The sequence below is a fragment of the Passer montanus genome, unplaced genomic scaffold (genome assembly GCF_014805655.1).
Source record: "Passer montanus isolate IOZ18808 unplaced genomic scaffold, ASM1480565v1 scaffold2, whole genome shotgun sequence".
Taxonomy (NCBI): Eukaryota; Metazoa; Chordata; class Aves; order Passeriformes; family Passeridae; genus Passer; species Passer montanus.
In genome coordinates, this window is record NW_024366591.1 from 18351300 (window position 1) to 18375003 (window position 23704).

Here is a 23704-nt window from a genome sequence, read left to right on the forward strand (position 1 = left end):
GGGTCCCAGTGCAAGGATAGATCAGGATGTCAGGGGTCCTTTTATCAATGGAGTAGCAGAAAGCTTCAAATGTTGCTAACATTTATAACAAAATTATGTTAGTGTTTAGTACATATATCCCCAGAAGAAACAGAGGGGACCTAAAAGCATTGACTGAAGGTAGCTATAAAAACAGCAGTTAAAATGGCCACTAATATTCCACAGACAACCCAACCAGGGTTGAAAGGAGAAACAGACACTTTCATTGATTTACAGTCTATATACTGTCATAAGGCTTCTCAACTATGAGAAGCCTTTTGGAAGTGTTTAATAGAACATCTCTTAGTTCAACTGCTTGGTAAATGTCAGTAATAATCATTTTAGAAGGCATACACCAGACATACTGGGGGAACCAATACTCCAGGTCTTGACTGGGACGTATGATTTTTTTTTGTCAATAAGTATTTTTGTTTTCTTTTCTTTCAAAGTTCATTTTAATATAATTCAGTAAGAAAAATCACAAAATTTGATTTACTAGTAGCAAATACTTACAGCAAAGCTTTTCTTGACAAATACACCTCAAACTGATATGTCCAGCACACAAGCAGCTTGTCAAGCAGGATTTGCCTGTTGCTAGCTGACAGGATAGTGAAACTTGTGTGTAACTGCCTAACAGAATTCCTGAGGGGTGATGTAGGATTAGGAGATCTTACTATGACTGAATGGCATACCAGTCATTCACATTATCTTAATATAGGAGAAAGACTCCTCCAGATTTGGTGCCGCAAAAGAGAAGCCATGCAATTTAAGGCTGTGTTAACCTTAGAGTATCCTATGGCACAGTAACATAGGCAACACATTGCCAGGCTGTGGGACTTCTAGGCATGTTCTGGTACTGTCCAATATGCATTTCTGGACCAGGATGATGTTTGCAAAGTGCAGATTCTTGGAACCAACTGGACAGTTCATAAGCCCATAGCCAATTTAAATCAGAACCTCTCAGTGTGTCCTTAATAGTTTTAAAGGTACCCTTGCCTCTGCAAATACTGGGGACAGATCCCTAACACACTGGTGCTGGCAATAAATAGGTAAGGCTCATTCTGTAGCACGAGAAAAAGAGCTAGAGTGAGTCAAATTAACAAGTGGATCTTGGCTGGTGAAATCTGAAATATTTTAGGCTAGAAATGACAAGAGAAGGCAGAAGACATCACTACACATAAAGCTCTGCAGAGCAAGCAGGCATCCCTGATGAAAGTGGTATGGGCAATAGATACATCCCATCCTAACTGTGCAAATGAACCAACTAACAGTAAACACAGTATGTCAGAAGTCAGCTACCAGTAAGTAGAAATGCTTCTGTAATCAAATCAGTCACTGCAATCCTGAGTGGTCTATATGCTTAAACTTTCAGAACACTAGTATTACAAGAAATCCAAAAAAACAACCCAAACAAATAAAAAAAACAAACCAAGGATGAAGAGATTCAGCTCCCAACAGAAACTGAACTGAGTGTCCTTAAGCATGGCTGAATGAGGCATTCCTCTTACTGATAGTCCAGAAAAATCATACATCATACTCAGCCTAGCTACTACTCCATAGGAAGCAATGTGTCCTCTTTTATATACTGAGATCTGGAAAGCTGTGCCCTATCAGTTTAAGTCCAGGTACTTATGTCTTTTGCAGAGACTCTGCTTAATCCACAGTCCTGTACCTGATGGAATGATCAGGTGAATCCATACATGAGCGGCAGGCAGGACAGAGTGAGAGAAGCAGTGATGAAGCCATTTAAAGCCACATCTGCACCTTACTTGCTCTCTCTTCCTGGGAACTCAAATTAAAAAGCAAAGAATTCCATATATTATTGCTTTGGAAATAATACAAGGGTACAAGTTCTTGAAAAGAGCAAAACGTGGAATCAAGGCAAAGGCATCTGTAGGAAGGGGACTTTTCTCAACAAGATACAGGTGCAACCAGCTATGACTGGGCAAAGACCAGTTATTAATTTGGAAATAATACAAACGTACAAGTTCTTGAAAAGAGCAAAACATGTGGAATCAAGGCAAAGGCATCTGTAGGGGACTTTTCTCAACAAGATACAGGTGCAACCAGCTATGACTGGGCAAAGACCAAAGACAGACATGCTTGCCTTGTTCCCAAACTATCATGGGATCAATTTTTTCATACCATTCAAAGATGTTGGAAATCAAATCAAAGCTTTCCTTTCTAAGGCTGATCTGCAATTTTGTATCCTAGCTTTACAACGCACTGTTTTCCCTTTACCCTGGCAAAAGAATGTGCTAGAGCCCAAGCAATTTTCAGTTCTTTCTCAAGACTTCTTGCTACAGATTTTATCCAGGCAGGATTTACAGTTTTCTAACCCATGCTAAGAATACATAACCACGCAAATCCTCTATTTCATTCTCACATCCAAAAGTGACTTTTTATGCAATATGCTATGCTCAATTCTAACTGAGCAGTCATCCTGTTGAAGTACAGGACACAGATGAGAAAAAGCTATGGGGACAATGCCTATTTCCAATACTTTCAGCAGCAGAGAATCTGTGTTTCAGAAGGTTGCATTTTAATACATCATTTATGGGGCAAAATGTTTGAAGATTATAAAGCAAGAGTTAGATGAGTAGTCAGAGTAAGTACTGGTCAACTAAAATTTCTAAGGTTGTTTCTAGGGAAACATTTCAGGAAGCTTCTATGCTATAGCATTTAAGGTTTTAGAAGACAGTAATTTTGCTATCAAGTATAGAAAGAAAAAACCCAAAACCTCAAACACCTTTGAAAGGAGAATCTCAGGGAAAACTGATTCAACAGGCACACTCTGTATATGAGGAAATATTTTCCAGTTGTCTGGAAAACATTAATAAAGCTTAACATATTTTAAACTTGGTCTAAAGACTACATTTTAGGAAAACTTTGAGCAATTGATGCCCTCCTTTTCTCTCCCACAGCTTTCATACCTAACACAACAGGCTCTTTTTTAGGGCTCTTGAAGGAGAAGCAAAGGTGAAGGACAAGGAAAGGCTACAGTACCTGACCCTCCAGCCCACATAATGGATTATAAAACATTGTAGTAAGTTTTCCATCACCGCGTGGAGTTGTTGTATCATGAAGTCACACAACAGTTCTGTGACAGCTATTTTCAAGGCCCCATGCCACAGCATGTTTGGTCACTTAGGTCAGTGACCAGATTATATATTAAGAGATCAAACTAAAATCTTCCATCACTACCAACCCACAAGATTATACAGTGAGAGAAGACAAGATTGCAGACTAGAACACAAAAACCCCATAACATACACAAAAGAAAGGTTTTAGAATTTTTTCTAGAACCCTCAAAGAGGAAAGCATAAAGATCTTCAGAAAAGAAAAGAAAAAAAAAAGGTAGCATGATGTAATTAAAATACCTCTTTTTAAGCAAAGTACAAATGAAGCTATAGAAGTACCTTGGTATCCACTAGTGCTGAAGACCAGTGCCAGGCTCTGCAATGCTTTTCCTATCTTCTGGTATTCCTTGGGTAGTGCTGAAAGTGGGAAAAGGATGAGGAAAAGAGGGGAAACAAAGGCAAAAAACCAACATGGGTAAGTGAGACTAAATCTGCAGCATTTCCAAAACTTGATGAAGCAGATGTCAAAACCAACTAGGTTTTACATTTTCTCTAGTGACATATTTACAATCCTATTCTTTACCCCCTCCCCTGCTACACATGTTCCAAACTGGATAAAGCAATTGCAATCTGGATTCTTGAAAGGTACAAACAGTTGGGGAAGCAGTGTGTGAATGCTAATAAAAAAAATGAAATCTCACTGCATTTCTAACTCAGTCCTCCTATGCATACAGTGAGATTTTTTTCCCCTCCCCCTCATGGGGGAAGGAAGAGGGGGAAGTGCTGAAGTGTGACATCAAGAATAAATCTCATTAATATTTTAAGAGAGATTATTATACAGACCCATAATACCTAAACTCTTCTCAAATAAAGAATTTATATTTAAAGGCACTAGAAATCAAGATTACCTAGGTATAAAAATTACACAAGTATCTGAAAAATAAAATTGGTTTTTATAATCTATTTACTGAACATGCATGCATACATTACTTCATCACAATTACATCAATCAGCTGTGATTTATGAGTGCATTCATTATTAACACTTTGAACAGCACCACTCCAGAGGCCTAAAAAGCAATCTGAAAAGCAAAAGCAACTTTTTATATGCTGCCTATGCTAGCAGAAAAAAACCCAAGTACATATGGGTTTTGTAATCAAATATTTGTATTCACAGGGTACACTGCCCAAGCAAATAGAAGGTTTTTAGTCATTCTAGCATCCCACAGTATCTGATTTTTACAGAAGAACACCTCTGTGTGGTATAAAAATCCACCACAAAACCCCCAAATCAACCTCCCACCCCAACTGCCTAATTTTATTATCTTTGATCACGCTCTTCTCCACAAGTCAGACTATTTATGATAACTGCTCTGTCTTACACTCTGAGTACAATTTAGAGTACTAGAGTTCTGTTATGAGCCATTACACTGATACTGAATCTCCAGTGGAAACTTTAGTGAAGAATCTTTGGTTTCTTTTCACATGTATTTAAGAAGTTTCCACTGTCAGTTATTTTAAATCTCACTGAATGGAAGGCATGTAACTATTGCTCAAGAAGTGCCAAAAATACTTCCAATTAAGAGTCAAGTCTAGAGCTGACAGGGAACTTAAAACCCTAAGAGACCTCTAAAATTTTGTATGTTCCAGTTTACCAGTCTCTTTTTTCTTTTTGTATTCAGTATGAATGTCTGGAAAAGTTTGAAAAAGTTTTTAAAAATAAATTTTTAAAAAAATTTTAATATTTTAAAAAACACAATCACAACTGTATTGTTGCATCTATGCTAATTAATAGTTGTAAGTATTAGAAGGGTCATTTGGTATCTAAAGCCACTAGTGTTGTAAGTTCAGGAAGACTTTGGCAGTTAAAAAAATACTGAATTTCTAGTGTAAGTACAAGTCACAGCCAGCCCTTGGTTTGATCATTGTTTCTGTAACTGCAAAGCAATGCTGTTTTTCTACTCTCATCTGAGGAACCTTATTCCTTCCCCTGTTCTCCACTTTCCCCTCAGTATAATTTGCTAGTGAAGCAAGATCTGTACCATGTTAGAGCTCTGTCATGTGTTAGACTATTTTTGTGCAGCAGGAGAGTCAGAGGTGGTAGAAGGAAACCCTTTTATTCAAAGTTGAGAAATGTAAATTATTTAAAGTTAACATCCTATGGATACTAAAGTCTAATGTAATCACTTCCATGAGAGATGGAGCTTCTATAACTTCCCATTCTCTCTGGTCAGCCCCAAATATTCAGCTGTAGTGTTTGATTAGTAAGAGGCAAAAACATAACTCAGGAGATATACTTCAAGTTCTGGGGACACTGTTTTCGGTTTTTTTGTGGGAGTTTAAAGGAGAGTAAAAAAAATTAAGGTGATTCAAGGAGATTTATGTGATAGGTCTTTGTTGCCAGACACTACAGCCTGCCCTGAAGTGTTTCTTATTATGATCCTCAGCTGTAGTACCTGCTTCCTTTCAATAGCTGCCTTGTGGTGGCCACAAACACTGAACACTGCTGTGGACTAGGAAATTAGAGCCCAGGCAGAGTCATAGGGACTTGGTGTGAAGTTCTGCAACCCTAAATATCTGTGGGAAGGAAGAGACAAGATAGGAAAAAAAAAAGAATTGGGCTAAAGATTAAGTTAGAATCAAGTTGGTTTTTCTTTTCTTTTTCTCTTAAACTCATTTCATCTTTAAATCACTCCTCCTAGCATGCAAGGGTCCTAAATAAGGGGTTAATAAGATGCAATTATTTGAAAATACTATTTCATGAAATAAACAGGTCTATTTTGCCCATGTCACTGAAATTCAAATAAATGACCAGTATATGAGAACAGGTCCAACAAGGGCTTTAGCTGCATTACTACAATTATTTAACTTCAGGTATTTTTAAACCTATGAGCAGGGAACAGATATTTCTGAAATAAAGAAAAAAACCCAAGCAACCCAACAAAAAGCCCCACAACAAACATACCAACAAAAAGCTTGCACAGTTTATACTCTTAGACTGAAAATAGCCAGAATGCCATACAATTCTCATGATAACTTAGGAGTTTCTTTAAAGATGTGCCTTGAATTATACACATAAAAAGAGAGAAAAGCACCAGAGAAATGAGTGCTGAGTTCAGAAGGACACTTACGCCCTGTACACCTCTTCCAGTGCTCTTGTCCCACTGTCAGCAGCTCTTTAACTCCATCATCCATTGCTTTGGTGAACCTACCCACTGCATCACATTTCTGCTCTCTGTGGCATTTTGAAAGAGCAAAAGGAAAAAATAGATGCATAATGTTAACTTTCACTGCAATACTGAAATATTAAGCAATGTCAACTCTGTCTTAAAAAGTATCAGAGATATAAACCCATTCCTTTAAATTTGTGCCATTTCACTAAATTCAGAATTCCCCTTTTTAGATATAAGTACTATTTGTTCCATACTTCCTCCTCTGTTAAGACTTGTAGACATGTGGCACTGGACTAGCACTCTTATTACAGTGTAACAGAAGTAGTGAAATTCATACAACAATGAAAAAAAAAAAGTAAATAACTGTGTTGGATATTTTGATAGAAGTCTAGCATAGGTGAATAAAAAGTAATGTAGCAACTTTCCTAGGGAAATATATATGCATACTTTCATATTACATGCAGCTATCAGAGTTTTCCATTAACAGCACTGCATACACAGCAGTGATTTGTGAACTTTACAAAAGAAAACTAAATGTATATTTTATCATTTCTAACAAGATTTATTTAAACTGCATCTGCTCTTCCAAATGCTCTCAGCCAAAGCCTGCATGAGACAGCTGTAACAGCCAGGGGACACTGACTCCCCAGAGCCAGGGCAGCAGCTCCAGCTCTGGCCCAACAACCCAGAGGTTCCCACTTCCCCACCAGCACTTCCTTCCTCAGCTGGAAACCATACACACATAGTAATTTGCACAAAACCAGCACCTGAGCTTTCTAAGAGGCTCTCGCTTTATTCCCCTTACCTCACGACAAAACATCCTTTAATTTTCTAAACTTCACACTTTGTGGTCTCAAGATCACTAAAAATGCTCATGAACCTGTGCAGGACTCTCAAAATAGTAACAAAATTGTTCAGTAAAGAACATCACACTGAAGAACCAAACAGTTATTGAACAAGCTGGTTTGCCCACTTTGTAAGTGGAGTAATGACTTTCAAGAGTCACACACACTTTTAACAGCATTCCCACGCACTAGAACATGTGGACATCTGAGATGTTACAGCCACCCCTGCAACTGCTTGGAAATAGTTCCCCAGCACTACTCCAGGCTGCCAGCCCCAGCCCAGGAACCCATATCCCTGGTGAGCATTCTCCTTGGGCTGGTGTGCCCTCCCTGCTTGGGCACAAACTGTTCAGCAGACCACATGCTGGGCACTCTCTGCCAGGGATGTATATGTAGTATATTCCCTCTCCTGCACCCTGGGTACAAAATCCTCCTTCTCATTCACCCCTTCAGCTTTTACACCACTGGGATATACAGAAACCACATCACTAAAGCGAAGTAGTCAAGGTTGAAATCCCCATGGCTGAAGTGTAAGTGACCTAAAAATGTGCATGGTTTTCTGCTGGTGCAGAACTGCTACCACACAGCCATTTTATCCACCCAATATGCACTGCACCACTTGCATAAAGCCTGCATTGGGTGTAGATACACTACCGCATTGCTACAAAAAACACTTCTATCCAGTTTATCCACACACACACTGAACATTAGCCAGGTTTCTGTGTTCCACAACAGCAAGAAATGCATGTCATACATACTACATTTTCTAAGAAAAATTATTAAGCCTAAAGGAGACAAATAAAGGCTGCATAGTAAATCCAGTCTCTGTGAAACCCAAAGGTTTATCACCTACAGAATATACATTAAAAAGTGCATGTATATGTAATATACACATATGTAAAAGAAATATATCCATTTGCACTTCCAGAATTAAATTTGATAATTTAAATCACTTTTCATTTTCAATAGCTTTCCATGGATTACAGACATTCAAATCATACTGTGTGTACATTACACACAACTATTTTACAGAAACATTGTTCTGCTTATTGGTCCATCTACAATTATCCTAAGCTGCTTGGTAAGCTTAGCATGTTTTGGAAGTGTTGAAAGATTAAAGATCAAAACACACTTCCACAGCAATATACAAGACAACTCCATAGGATCTGACAGTACTCTGTCCCATCAACTAGTTTTACATAAATTGTTTTAGGATTAGCATTCAGCCACTGAGGTCAAAAAGACATCACATAGAGTTCCGCCAAGTATTGGAAGGGTTGATATGAAAATCTCATTATTTAAAAAAATTTCCAACTCTGCCTTGATGAATACCTCTTCAAATCCATGAATATATGTGCACTTTTACTATCTGAGTTTTGGATTATCTCAGCATCTGTTGTATACCCAGATGCATATTGCCCATAGGGAAAAAAAAATCACCTTACATTTCTACCATGTCCAAGTCAGGAGCTTCTGGTTCCATTGTAGAAAAGATCATGACTCCTACAGTTTCATCTTTTTCTGCCTTCCTTTTTCCAGTTTTCCACTCCTTAAAAAGAAGAACAAAAAAAAAATAAAAAAGAGACACAAAGTTTGACCACCACTCATCCTTCTTTAAAGGCGTGTGTTTAAGGAGTGAATTAAATGTTTAGGAGAACTGTTAATCAACAGACCACCCCTGAATTAAAACCTTTCATTAAGAAGTGAAATCTTCAGAGAAGCCAAGGCTTTTTATAGTTTTCCAAAGTTTTTCCCCTCCTCCTTTGTGCCCTTTGTTATCTAAATTCTGGGGTCAACAGACCCTTCTTGTGTATTATTGAGATGCCAAGTAAGAACAATGATATTCAGCTGTCTCCACACATAGGATAAGTCTCATATCAGAAGCTGCTCAAGAAGATCATGAAACTATTATGCAATAATCATACTAAGTTCTTAGTGGTTAAAAATTCCCTACGTGTTGCAACATCTGTTCTGTTTATACATCTATAAAAAGGAAACTAAGAAGTGCTGACTAGCTGGCAGGATTATACAACTCCCCACTGACCATTGAACTAGCATTTCACCAAGACTAGTACTTACTGTTATTAAGCCTCTACTTACAGGATCACAGAATAATTCTGGTTAGAAGTATGCTGGTAGTTCAGCCTCTGACTCAAAACTGGTCAGCTCTGACCTTAGTCACAGGGGACTTGAACCCTGGAAATTTTTAAGACCAGACTGGATAATTTACTTTTTCAGCAAATGCTATGTGTATTTAGAAGTGTGACTATTTTGAGGAGAAAGCAGCAGAGTGTTTCTGTTTATTTCCTAATTAGCAACAGAGCTGGAGCTCAGTCATGACGAAACCATTATTTACTAAATGTTGACTTTATTTATCATTTACTGAAGGTATTAAAATCTCTTTTTAAAAAAGCATAATAAAGTGTGTGTGAATAAAAAATGACTTCTTATAACAGGTAAGGCTGCAACAGTGAAATTTCAGTGAAAAATGTGGGTTTGAGGGATGGGGGCAGGGCATTATTTTTAAATATAATACAGGATCAGGCACAACCTTGATCTGCTATGAAGTTTCTTTTGTTAGCAGAGCAGCACCACTCAGAGGATCACAGAGATTAGTAAATCCAGCAGAGAGAGTAGGGCAACAGCCAAAAGAGTTTTATATATCTTCCAACTCTGCTGGAGGATACAAACTGTCCCTTGAAAGACTGGCAACGAAGTTACTTTGAGGAGCACAGCGGTGTGGGAATGGTGTGTAGCATTTAACTGGAGCAATTTTGCTTTGATCAATCAGCTGAGTTAGGAATCCCAGCAGTTCCCAGCCCAGCACTACTGCCCACAGTGGGGCAGCTACAGAACCAAACCCTTGGTTTGAAGGGGAAGTGGGGGGGGCAGCAATTCCTCAATTACAGTCTGTGTGAGAACTTTATTTCATTTCCTACCTTCTCATCTCGGAAATTGAGAAATTGCTGGAAAACTTCACTTTCTGAGACAACAGGATGGCGACACATTCTCGTCATCCAAGCCTGCAGCCTCTCCATGCGCATTTTGATAAATTCTTCTTCAAAGCGCCCTGTCACACATTGAAGAATAATTGTTACATGTACAGGCCAGCACCTTCAAATTCCTTTTTTAAAATTTAAATTGAAACAACCTGTAATTCATCTGGTGAGTTATCAACAATTTAATGACTCAGAACTTACAAGAATCACAGAATCCTGAGCTGGAATGGACTCACAAGAATCACTAAGTCCAACTCATAAATAAATGGCCCATTATGCTAACAAATCAAAAGAACCTTAAATTACAGTATATTGATTACTGATCAAGAGTTCTCATCCTTTTTAAGATTGCCAGGAAATATTAAAAAAACTAACACCCACCCACAATTCAAAACAATTTTTTAAAATAAAAAACCTAATAAACTTGTGGATCGGAAAATTAGGTATTCAGATGACCCAAGAGAAACACCAGGTACAGGCTTGCAATGAAGGTATTTTTCTGGAACAGTTTAGTAAAGTCTTGGTCAATATGAGGTTCAAAAACATTGAAGAAAAAAGAACTACAATCCAAGTTGCCATGTACAAGCTAACAAAGCACTGAAATTAAACAGCTCAAAAAAATTAAAATGAATTGCTGAAAAATATTTGAAATCACTCAAACACAAATCACAGATTTAAAAGGCAGTGCCTCCTTTAAACATACTTCCATACAGGTTAACTGGGGGGGAAAATCAAACAATATCAATAAATCATATGCATAAACTGGTTAGAATATACAGGTTATATACTGGTTAGTTACAGTCTTACATACATGTAAGACTGTAACTGACTTTTTTTTTTGGTACTTAAGATATTTTTAATACAAACTAAATAAGTAACCATTTTTCTTAAATCAGTAATGCATCATCACTGTGTATTCATAACAACCTTTTAGTTTTAGTAGAAACTGTCTTCTTGAGAAAATCCTTTCTAATTTAAAAAAATGCATGAGATCAGACGTCTAAAGCATACAGTGAATGGGAATTTTAGGGAAAAAGAGATTCCTCTGGCATCCAACTCTCCTGATTCCCACAGCAGTGTAGATGAAAAGCCTTGAACGCATGTACTGTTTCAATATAATTCTACTGCATAGTTACTATGGCAGCAGATCTACAAAGTTGAGGGGTTTGTGGTTTGGGCTTTTTTGGGTTTTTAGTTTTTTTACAAATATGGAAACTAGCAAGACTAGCAGGTAAATAACAGAACTAATGAAAAATGAACTTTGTGTATGGTTATTTTTCCTGCAAAATAGCAAAAAAAATTTTTAAAAAATCAAACACTATGGAAAACATTCTATACCCTTCAGTAATCCTTTGCTTCATTTTTAATCTATACAGAAATCTCCACAGCATTCCTGCAAGGAGTGAAGAACACCAGAAGCTGGAAGTTACATGCTGATCATTAAGCATATCATCACCAGTATATCATTAAAATTAGGATCCTGACAAAGTCAGGTGGGAGTCTTGCTCTGTCAAGACAAATTGACAGAAATGCTTTTGTAGACAGTCTTCAGAAAGAAGCCTCCTAAACACAGTGAAAGATAAGCACCCTTCTTCCAGTTTCTTCATGTTTCAGAAAAAGAGACACGCATTTAAAAAAATTATTATTTTTTTGCATGGGACAAGGTATTCTCTTCTACAGATTCCAGAAGACAGAAATTCACAGGCAATGGATTTTGCCAAGGTGTGATGCCAGACTCTTGGGTCTTTTAAGATATAATTACAATGAAATCTAGGGACCCCAGCGTGTCTTCTGGTTTCCTGTTAACAGACATGCACACGTTTAATAAAAATGCTGGTCCATTCTAAACACAAGGCTAAGGGGAAGAAGTCACTTCCTCACTTTTCAGTTTGCTCGGCATTTATCCCAGCAACTTCATCAATGCTCAGCTTTCTTCAAACACAGCAGAGCTGCTGCATTTTGAGTGATGCCCACGGCCATGTGGTTGGCAACATGCCGATGCTTGTATGTTTGGTTTTGGCTGTTTATCTTAAACACTGTATAATCTTACCAGAAAACATACAAATGGAAATGGGCTAAAGTAATGCATTTTCCTCCTATGCAGGGGTCCATTCTTTCCTTCACATGCACTCTAGCCTATACTTGTAGAAAGGCAGCCAGAGACTACTGAAAATGCATAGGCATTGTCATATTCTGTTGCAATGACTAAACTTAAGTGCCTTTAAAGGACCCAATTCCACTTTTCTTGAAGTCAGAACAAAAGATTTCCACAAGCTTCAGACAGTTTGGTCAAGCTGAACTGACATCAAACCAGAGCAGAACACTATATGAATGAAAGATGCTTTCTAAATCAAGTGTGAGATCAAGCAAGAGGAGAAACAGCTGCAACATTTTACTTTGAAGCAAAAAATCCCCATCCCAACCAGTCAGGTTGGATGCTCCCTTTCCTCTGGGAACCTTGTGTCAAAGCTCCTACAACATAACATATGTACAATCAAATGCAAAAGAGAAAAACCCAAACAAAACCAAACACAATGCACGCTCCTCCCCAACCCTCAAAAAACCCATGCAAAAACACTTGCCCAGCCAATCAGCAAATACAGAATAGAAGTAGTTATCTCTTCTCTCCAACAGTAACTACTATCTCATGTAGTAACTAGGGGGATTTGTTTTGCTTTTAATTACCTTTTTTTAAATCACTAGATAACTGAACCTGAGTTTTGAAGTGATTCTCCTAGTACTGATCTGTTATTATCAATCAGTCATAACAACTCATCATAAGTTTTGAGTGGAGAATAATGGGAATAACAGTAAGAAATAACTGAACCTTATGAAAATCTGATTTTCTTATCTCCCATTCCATGAATTCAGAACTGAGAATAATTACCTGTTACTTGCTTGTCTGGAAGAGAAGGGATTGGAATGGCTAATCCAAATTTAACCAGGAGCCGCTCATACAACCAGTCAAAGTGCTTGTATCTGTGGTTGACAGACCGATTAGTGTTCTGTAAGAGAAACACAACTCTGAACTTGGACAGGCATCTACACACAGTCATGTGAAACAAGCAGGACCAGAATGGTAACCACATGGAATGTAAATTAAATTTATGAATTAGAGCCTTAATACAGAAGAACTTGAAATTCTAGAAAAAAGCAAATCCTTGGGGCAAAAAAATATTACAACTACCACTTACTCTTACAATGCTCTTACCAAGTCTTACAATGCTCTTACCAAGTCTTACACCATTTCTATTTATGAACAAATTATACATATTTGTGAGACAAAAGATCCTGTTTCAGATATACTTACAGTGCAGGTCAGCTGATACTCAATGTAGCTCTTGAGACCATACATTTTAGAACCTTTCTTGGGATCTGCCACCACACAGTCAAATGTAGAGGTAGGATATACCCACATTGGGCCATAATCACCAATCTGTAAGAAATTGCAAATATTATATTTAAATACACCATGTTGCACCAGCTGCAAACAAGGGGACAAATATCTTCTCTCTTCACTTGAGAGCTTCCATTGATTTCAGTGAGAGGCTGAGAGTCTGGAAACAGAGAGGCTTCTTGCAATCAGGGACAAAAGACCACAGTTGACTTTATCTTGTGTGTTTTACAATTTTTCCCAAATAACAAAGGAATGGTGAATTCTAGGGCTATTTTAACCACATTTCGCTAGAACAGCATATAGACAGAAGAGTTGGTTTTCAGATCAGATGACCTGACCATCAGGACTGAATATTGCAAACCTCTACAAATGTAGCTCTTACATGTAACTATCTAGATAACAAATCGACAGTGAAATGCATTTGCTCTGCATCCCAATCCTAAAAAGGCATATGTTCACCACAAGTAATGCAGATACAGCATGAGGAAAATAATACTGAAAATAATAATCATCATCGTCACACTTATGATTTTTATTATGACAGTTCTGTTTCTAATTATATGTTCAGTATCAGTTTCTTCTGACCCAAATATATACAGCAACCTCGAGAATAAAAGTTCAGTTGAGAAAACAGGGAAGGGTGAGGAGGATTATAAAACCCAATCAACCAACCAACAAAAAAGAAAACCAAAAAACCCCCATACCACCCACACAGAAAAATTATAAGCATGAGGAAAATAATACTGAAAATACTGAAAATAATCATCATCACACTTATGGTTTTTATTATGACAGTTCTATTTCTAATTATATGTTCAGTATCAGTTTCTTCTGACCCAAATATATACAGCAACCTCGAGGATAAAAGTTCAGTTGAGAAAACAGGGAAAGGTGAGGAGGATTATAAAACCCAATCAACCAACCAACAAAAAAGAAAACCAAAAAACCCCATACCACCCACACAGAAAAATTATACACGACCCCAACTTACAATTATGGGAATTTTTTCTTTGGGTTTTGCTAGCTGCTTTGCCAACAGATACTGTTCCATTCCAGGTTTTGCAAATCCAGGAAACCTAAGAATAAAATGAAGTGATAAGTTAATTCTCCTCCCTTTGACATATGCAGAACTACTTGCCATTACAGGAAAAAAAACCCTAAATATTTCTGAAGTATAGAAAAATTGATGTGAATTACTGTAGCAATCAACATTTTGCATGGAAAAAAGCAGAAGAATCTTGGCTACTGACATCCAGGTTTTTTGTGTGTGTCTTGTGTGTCTGTGTGTGTAATAGGCCCCTCCTTGCAGAGCAAAGTGGCTATTCCTGCTCTGCTGACCATCATACTAAACATAACAGGAGGACACAAAGCAACATCTAACTCCTGTGCAGCCCCACCCTCTCTGGAAACACCACACACACACAGATGCTCATGCACCTGAGATTTCAAATTACAAGAATTCAATCATCTGAAAGAATGATAAACAGAAGGTCAATCAAGTGCTTCTAAACATGAGTTATCTTAAATAATTTATCCACCAATTAAAAGAAAGCCAAACAATCACTATAATACTCTAAAGTCTTACAAAATGCCTTGTAAAAAGCAAATGGTGGTCCTCTTTCTAATTAGGAAGATAATTAGCACTTGCAGTATTGCCAACCTGCTTGCAGAAACATGAGCAGTAAAGCAGGACTTACTCCACAGACAAAAAAAACTCTTTAAAAAGGTATTTTTGTGAGTTTACAAAAGTGAACAATGATGTACAGGTACTCATGCAACACTGGACATAAAAACTCACTGATGAATAAAATTAACCAGTCATGCAGAGATAGTTGATTTTAGTTAGATACCCAAAGAACCATTATTCTACAATCCTTTTCCACTCTGCTTTCATCCATTCAGAGATTACCACACACCAGCTCTGAGAGTAACAGCAGTTTTAGAATAAACAAACATTAAGCTGTGACATGAGATAATGCTAGTATAACCCTGACAAAGCTTGATGCTACTGTAAGATTTTTATCTATAAAATCAAACCTTCTGTGGCTCAAGAATCAACTGGGATGATGCACAGCAGAACAGAACTTTTCCCCACTAGAAACTCAGATTGCTCAAGAATTCTGGGGCAGCATCTCTGATCAGTTTCTACTGATGGACAAGTCATCTACCACCTTTGACTTTCATTAAGAACAAACTGTCAAACACAGTTAAATTTTAAAGACTTGATGCTCAGGCACCATGAAAGTGTCATCTGCCTGTATGCCACCTCCCCAAAATTACACAGCTTTGTCATGTACTTTCAAAGCTTTCAGGGATCTGTGTCCTCTGCTTGCTTAAGGAGTATGCTGAACTACAAATCCACCTTCTCTTCCGCCCTAAAACTGTAATTTACATTGCTTATTTAAAGGATGTTGAATTTACACATCTTGACAAATTCCAATTCTCTTCAATATATACACATTTCCCCTGCATTTTCCATTACTTGTTAAGTGGTAACTTCATAGCAGCTGCACGAGAATTTCCACGCTGGACCCCCCCAGCCTCTGATGCCTCAGTCTCCTTGTAACCAAGGTAAGATGGTGAAGTTGATTTTGGGTCATCCCAGTCATCATCCCAATCATCGTCATCAGCGGCTGCTGAAGTACAGGAGGGATCAGGGGACAGGGAAAGGAAAAAGTTACATCACTTCTCTTCAAAAGCAGAAGCAGGTACTTCAGCACTCACATACAAATAATCAACCAGGTAAATATATTAAAATCTCTTTCAGCCTTCTATTTTACGATTCCTCCTCAATTACCACTATCTCCATCAAATATATCCTGCAAAGCAGTGCACTAGAAATCCACTGAGGGAGAGGGGAAATAAAAAAGAAAATAAAACTTAAAGGGGAGATGGTGGTGTGTTAAGATTAACTCAACTGTCTTCCATATTCATAGACTCCAAATTAGCATTCCCCAGTTATGGGTTCTCCCCTTAATTTAGGCTGTTACTAAAAATAGTAGTGAAGCATTCTGAAAAGCCAGTCACTTCTTAAAATTAAGGATTTAAGAGACTATTCCTTCAAAGGCCTGAGACCACAAATTCAAGGGATTTTTAAAGTTCCGGTTATGCAAGCTGGACAACATGCTTGAGAATAGATCATGTATGCACAAGACTTTGGTTTGTCAGATTTCTATACAAGTTTGAGGCATTTGTTACTGTGGAACCAATTTTCAAAAAAAGTATTTAATTTTTAAAACCCCTATTATTTTAGCGTCCAGCTTACCCACATGGCAATATGTTATTAGGAAACTGGTTTGGTTTTGTTTTTTAAATAAGCCATGATCTATAGTTATGAAAGATTAAATAATTCTTATCTCTACTGTCCACCTACTCTAATTTATTAAGGAAAAAAAAAAAAGCATTATTAGCCCACCTGGTCCTTGATATGCCTGTGGATGACCAAATGCTGCTGCTGCCTCCCAGTTATTTGAAGCGCTGTTTCTCTGGCCAGGTGCACTTTCAGGTTTTGTTGCCCAGCTGTCAACAGCATTTCCATTATCCCAGTTCCCAGACTTCCCAACGTTCCAGCTGGACCAAGGATCATTGGCAATGCTTGCCTACATTGTATGAAGACAAAAGTAAAGAAGAATTGCTGAAGAAATGACCAACAACCATGTACTTTCTTCTTGAAGTCTTTCATCTCCTGCTGGTAGGCTGAGTTTGCATTCAGCACTTCACTTGTTTGATTTAGAAGCAGCTGCCAAATCTTGCATTTCCAGCTACACAACTCTTGCATGCAGCAAGCACTTGGAAGAACTGATCAGCTTTCCAGCAATGTGACACCAATACATACTAATAAGAGTGCTTCTCCTCAGGGTAACTAAATTATTTGTTGCAACAGCATTAGGAAACAATCTCACCCATGGTAATTATTTTACACTGACACCTTAGTAAGTATGGTACTTGTGAACTATTAATTACCTAAAGCCATGGGCTAATTAGCACATTTCAAATCAGTACTCAGAAGTCAAGAATTATGTTTTTGTAAATACTTATTTTATCAAACTCAGACTAGTGGCTTTACTAAAAGCAAATAATAAATTGTCCATCCACGCCATCACTACTGGTGTGGCAGTTAGGGAGTTAAAGCCTAACCTGATGAGCTTCCCTGTCAAAGCTTAACTCACTCACAGTGAAGATGGGGGAAGAAAATAGACATCTGCCAGGGAACAGTCTGGAATCTCCCTGTAGATCTACTCTCTCAGCATAAGCTTGTGGTGAAGGCACTCACACACCCCCTTCTGCTAATGCTGTTGTGGAGGTGGAAACCTCAGTGAAGGAGTGCAGAGCAGACATGTCTCTGACTGCTGCATTTGGCAAGTTCATCTTGGCTTAATAGCTTAGCATCCTTGATTTTAACAGTACACTTTGAAAAAGCATTGACTAGTTAAGTGTAGTCTACTCCAGACACTTAGTGCAGAGACTTGCTGGCAGAAAGAAAAACTGCACACATATCGAAACCCACACACCCAAAGTGTAGGAGGAAGAAAGAGAAGAGGAAGGAAAGCAAACAAAGCTGAGAAGGCTTGTCTTGTTCACCAGAGGGAGAAACTGAGTTTTGTAAAAAGAAGTCTCAAATCCTACTGATGCTAGTTCATTATTTTTACCATGAAGAAGCATATAAAAGAAGTGCCTTATATAAATTAATTACTATTAGACTACAACATTTACATGTTATATTAGAACATTTGCCAATACAGGAAATTTAATGAAACTCCCACTAAAAACTAAATTATCTGCAAAAATGTTGCATAATTGTCTTACACAAAAAAGTTACAGCTACTCCACATCCCAATTTTCTCCACTAAATATTCTCTCCTCCCATTTTAACTTTGATATTCTACTTAAGAACAAGAAGTCTCCCGTCAGTTTTTCCTCAAATAAAGTTATCTGACAGTCAGATTTCATAGACAGTATTAAATCATAAAGACTCAAAAATTATGTTATCACATAACACCTTTATATATTTAGGTTCACAACTCCTTACAGGATCTGGAAATTAAGACGAAGCTCCAAAGCTGGGGAGAAAAATCACCATTCACAAGATTCACAAGTGTCAGTGGGTCTCTAGGAATTGAGAGACACAGATTACGTGGAAAGCAGTGATAGCCTGGGATTTTTTTTTAATTTTTTTTTTTTTTTGAGGATGGAGCTGATGCAGGAACATTACTCCCTGGGGGAGCAATAGTCTTGGACAGCTGATAGCCAGTGCTACTTTGAGCAAATTACAAAGATAGCTTATACCAGTCTGCTCTCTTCCTTCTTCACCTGGTATGAGTTTATGTAAAGAGCAACAACCACACATGGCATTAGCCAGAGTTCACTCCTTGCTAAATGAAAACACACAGGACTAGGGCCCAACCACATGGAAAATCATGCTTGCTTCTAACATAACTTGGAGCACCTAGAAAAGACTAGTTTGCATAATATTAACATACCAATACTTCTGCAATATGTTTTGCTGATCACTAGCAAATAATAGTCCAGAAATGGCATGATAACCAAAAGACTGAGTAAAGTTTTCCTCTTTTCTGTAGTAGTTCATATGAAATCTGGTGCATGAGTAAATAGTAAAGAAGCCTTAAAATCTGCCACAAAAAAGAGGAGGGCAATCATATTGACACTACTAAAGAATGACTGTCAAGAGCCATCATCACACTCACAGACAAATGCTGATATACATAGATGCTGTACAGCAAAGGGAAATGTATTACATAATTGTGCTCCCAGATGTCTTATCACTACACAGAAGCACTCTTCAAATCAGAAAAATTCACTTCTGAGGTGTCCAAGAAGGCCATGGGATAAGCTCTTGCCCAAGGTGTATCATCCATAGGCTATTAAAGGGGTAGAATATGCTATTCTCCCCTCTGTTTCTTTCAGCCAAAGTGTCCTCATTTCTTTCTGAGGCACTGGTGAAGAGAATAAGAGATGGCTTAGGAATCTATAGGTAACAACTTTCAAAGAGCACTTACAGGACTCTCCTCAACTTTCTTGAAAAGTGTTCCTGCATGCACACATACTGTGGACTCCTAAGTGGCAGTAAACATGGAGAAGGGCTCAGGAATCAGGCCTGCCATCCTCAAGTTCCTAGAGCATCATGGAGAACCAACTAAATTCATACCAGTTATTAAAAAGGTCATCTCAGCCCCAGTGAGCAGTTCTGTGGATCTCAGCAGCTGACAATCTTAATAGAAGAAGCCATTTGTGTGGCCTAGCTCTGGTTGAATAAACCCTAATTAAACCTCAAGTATTTTGCATCAAGCCATGTTCTTACAGCTTTAGTCTTCCATAACAGAAATTGATAATCCTCTGATCTCCCAGTCATCACAAGAAAGGTGAAGAGCCCTTGCAAGAAGCTGATATTTAGTCAATATAATTTAATACTGCACACCAAATATCCAAGTATTCAAGCCTTCTCAAATGTACACAAAAAGAAATGCCACACTCCACAACTAAGAAATTGATCAGCCTTCAAATGAAACATTGCATCTCCTTGCTCCCCACAGTAACATCAAACAAGTACACTGAGACTAAATTCAAGGGTAAACTCCTAAAAGGCAGCTGATTCACCCTTTTGTAGACTGCTAGGTACTAGCTCACTCCTACTAGCTCAGTCCTAGGAGAAAAAACAAGATGAAAGGGCTATATTGGGAACTGACAACAGAGGGAGCCATTACTGAATGATGTAAGAGGATTCCACTATGGGCAGGTTCAAACTCATTACAGAAACAGATCATTACTGGTGGGACCTGGAGGATAGGGAGAGAAGCCTAATACGTTTTTAAAGATCTTATAATAGTTGAATGAGAAAAAAATTCCACCACAACAGAAAAATCCTTAGCTTGGAAGTGGAATGTCAGTATCTTTACCAAGTGAATCATGAATTAAATGGGAGAAGTGACATCTTTGCTATTTTCCAGAGAATTCAAAGCTATAGACAGTAAAGCTAAGATAAGGCACTGAGGTGTCTCTCTGCCCTGGCTAAAAATCATTACTTGATCTCCTGGACAACTAATTTGTTTCTGGCAGACTCCATCATATTAATGCATGCCCCTGATGGACAAATAGATCCATTCTACTGCTGAAGGACAAAAGCCAAAAAAACCACAATGTTCAGATGGTAAAACTAATTTAAGTACCCAGAAAGACCTAGGTGAACTGTGCCATCAAAAATAATGACCTCCAGCTGCAAGAAATACACCCTGAAATCTACTCAGAGACAGAAGCCATGCTGAAGCAGTGAGTAGCAAAAGTAAGCCTGATCAGATCACAGGAAGTTCAGGACAGCCAAAGCTGCAATGAGAAATGTTATGCTCTTGAAGAGGGGTTTAAAAGAGACAGACAGCACAGAGCAATGGCAGAAAACACAAGAAAAGTCAAGGTGACTCAGCTGAATAGCTCACAGGAATGAACATACCTCTCCAGTTTTATAGCTGCCTTAGATACCTGCATGGAAACAAAGCCTTAAGCATACTCAGACATCACACTAAACTTCTTTTGATAAAAGTCTCTGATAGATACATTTAAAAAAACCCCAAACAACTGAATATATAGACAGACAACTTAAAAAAGCAAGTGCTTTTCTCCATGAAGAAAGATGAAGGGCTAAAAGCCTACTCTGCAGCAATCACAGAACTGCATTCACTGTGCTGTTTAAGATAGAACAAGTGTGCACATCAGCAGATAACTGAAGCAGCTGCCATACCCACAACATTTTATGGCTAAGCTTTCTTCTTGGTAGATCATTATGTTAGCGTTGTGGTCCAGGGCATTTCTTTCACTTCTGAAGGAAGGCCCTCTTTTCTATAGTACAACATAAACATCTTCAAAGAAATCCTCTAGGAAAAGCAAATGTGGAGATGGGCTAGATTTTAAAGAATAACCAACGTTATAGAATTAGACACTAGAGTGTTCCTGCAGGTAAATACTTGAAAGCAACATGACCTCCAGAAGCAGCTGCTGAGGAAGCTGTAGTAATGCTGTCCTAGGAACCCATTTGTCTCTCAGCCACTCCTGTCTTCTCACTTCCTTCCGGAGGAAACCATCGTCCAACACCTCCACTACCAACCCCGCTGCCCCCTTCATAACCCTGCACCAGAGCTGGGCTTTGCCAGCCCACAAACAACACAAAGCCCAGACACAACCACTGGACACTCCCTGTTTTCAGCAGGAAACAAATCTAAACCACCAGTGGACAAACTGCGATGGCACCATGAGCAGAGCTGTTAGTTTTTTGTTCTTTTCCTGTTTCAAATCCTATTTCCTTACCTATAAGGTTATTCACAACCAAACTGGACTAGGGGCTGCACTGCCTGTGCACAGTGCAGGCACAGGATTTCTGTCTATCATCTCCTAATTCAGCACCAAAAAAATCCATCTTTGAAGTATGGAATGGGTTTTTTTGAAAGATACATAATTTAGAATTGAGTGATAGGATGAGGGGAAGGAAAACACATCTATTGTCACCCTGACTTCTTCAAGGAATTTTTTTTTTAATTAAAGTTTGCTTAGTTTCAACTTTCAGACACTAAATATCCTGTATAATTTATTCAATGGAGCTCTCTCAGGATTCTGTTTTTGTTACTCACACCTGCTCATGTAAATGGCAATCAAGTCACTTCTTTATATCCTTGTCTTCTCTTAAGCTGATTTCAATTCTTAATGGTTTCTTATTGAAACACAGATGAGAAATTTCAGACAGTTTTCTAAGCAGCAATCACAGCAATGCCAGAAAGAGAAGAAAGACCCTCTTTGATGTTGTCTAGCATCATCTAGACATCCCAAGATCATGCTACAAAGATTAAATAAGGTTTTATCCTTCCTTTTTGGGAAAAGCACTCTAGTTTTGTTTGGAAACAGAGAAGAGGGGTGTCCCTAGTTGCCTAGTTGTCTTTTTTTTTTTTTTTTTGAGGAATTGAAGAGTATTACTGGCTATTTTCAATTTATCACTTTCAATTACAAATGCCTGTGATTCCACTTTAAAAGAAGTGCTCAGTGAACAAAAAAAAAAAACCAAAAACAAACAAACAAACAAACAACAACGAAAAAAACCCACTCAGAAAGGAAACTACACATTGCAGTAAGCCCCCTGCTGTGGTACAGGGGACTGTGCAAACACATGTGTGCCACATGGCACTGTAAGTTTGCAGGTTAACAGAAATGCTAACAACCTCAAGCACCAGTAGAGTCTGGGGACTGACCTGCTGGGAAGCAGCTCTGCAGAGAAGGACCTGGGGGTCCTGGTGGAAAACAAGCTGTCCATGAGCCAGCAGTGGGTCCTGGTGGCCAAGAAGGCCAATGGCATCCTGGGTGCATTAGGAAAAGCACCCTCCTACTGAGGGAGGTGATGCTGCCCCACTGCTCAGCCCTGGTGAGGCCTCATCTTGAGAGCTGTGCCCAGTGTTGGGGTCCTCAGCACAAGAGACAGGGAGCCCTTTGGAGCAGATCCAAAGCAGGGCTACAAAACTGATTAATGGACTGGAGCATCTCTCTTATGAGGAAAGGCTGAGGGAGCTGGGCCTGTTCAGCCTTGAAAAGAGATGACTGAAGAGACCCCATGAATGTCTATGAGTATCTGCAGGGAGGGTGCCAAGAGGATGGGTCCAGGCTCTCTTCAGAGGTGCCAGGCAATAGGACAAGGGGCAGTGAGCAGAAACTGATGCACTGGAGTATCCACCTGAGCATCAGGAAGAATTTCTTTACTGTGTGAGAGACTGAGCACTTTAACAGGTTGCCCAGAGAGGTTGTGGAGTTTTCCTCACTGGAGATAGCCAACAACCATCTGGACACATTGCTGTGCCATGTGCTCTAGGATGACCCTGCTTGAGTTGGGAGGTCAAACCAGATGACCCACTGTGGTCCCTTCCAGCCTGACACATTCTGCAATTCTGTGAATCGGACAAGGAAAAAAACCTGTCAAATTGTGGAAAACTCTTTCAACAGTAATATTTTGCCTGAGGGTATGGGTGCAGATGAAGGCAAGGGGTGATCACAGTATTACACCAGTTTAACAACTTCTTGCCTAAACCTTTGCATTCCACTGGGTCATCCACAAAAAAGTTCAACACAACTCTTATATTGGAAATTATAAAATCACTGTCATTTGTTGATGGCTATTTTTTAATAAGTAAATGTGATTTGTTTCAAAG

The 23704-nt window shown here is 38.5% G+C and overlaps 1 protein-coding gene across 2 annotated transcripts in view; it reads right to left on the bottom strand.

The window, feature by feature from the left end:
- The window catches only part of SNX9 (sorting nexin 9), a 62779-nt gene that overhangs the window by 9566 nt on the left and 29509 nt on the right, over positions 1-23704 (bottom strand). Inside the window, exons 5-13 of one of the 2 annotated variants that reach the window (XM_039707834.1) lie at positions 16927-17110; positions 15994-16144; positions 14503-14587; positions 13425-13550; positions 13002-13119; positions 10055-10185; positions 8561-8664; positions 6229-6332; positions 3438-3515 (exon numbers count right to left, since the gene is read on the bottom strand). In XM_039707834.1, coding sequence (XP_039563768.1) covers positions 3438-3515; positions 6229-6332; positions 8561-8664; positions 10055-10185; positions 13002-13119; positions 13425-13550; positions 14503-14587; positions 15994-16144; positions 16927-17110 — 1081 coding nt within the window. Of the gene's footprint in view, positions 1-3437; positions 3516-6228; positions 6333-8560; positions 8665-10054; positions 10186-13001; positions 13120-13424; positions 13551-14502; positions 14588-15993; positions 16148-16926; positions 17111-23704 lie in introns of both variants that reach the window. The other variant, XM_039707833.1, reaches the window with a different exon arrangement.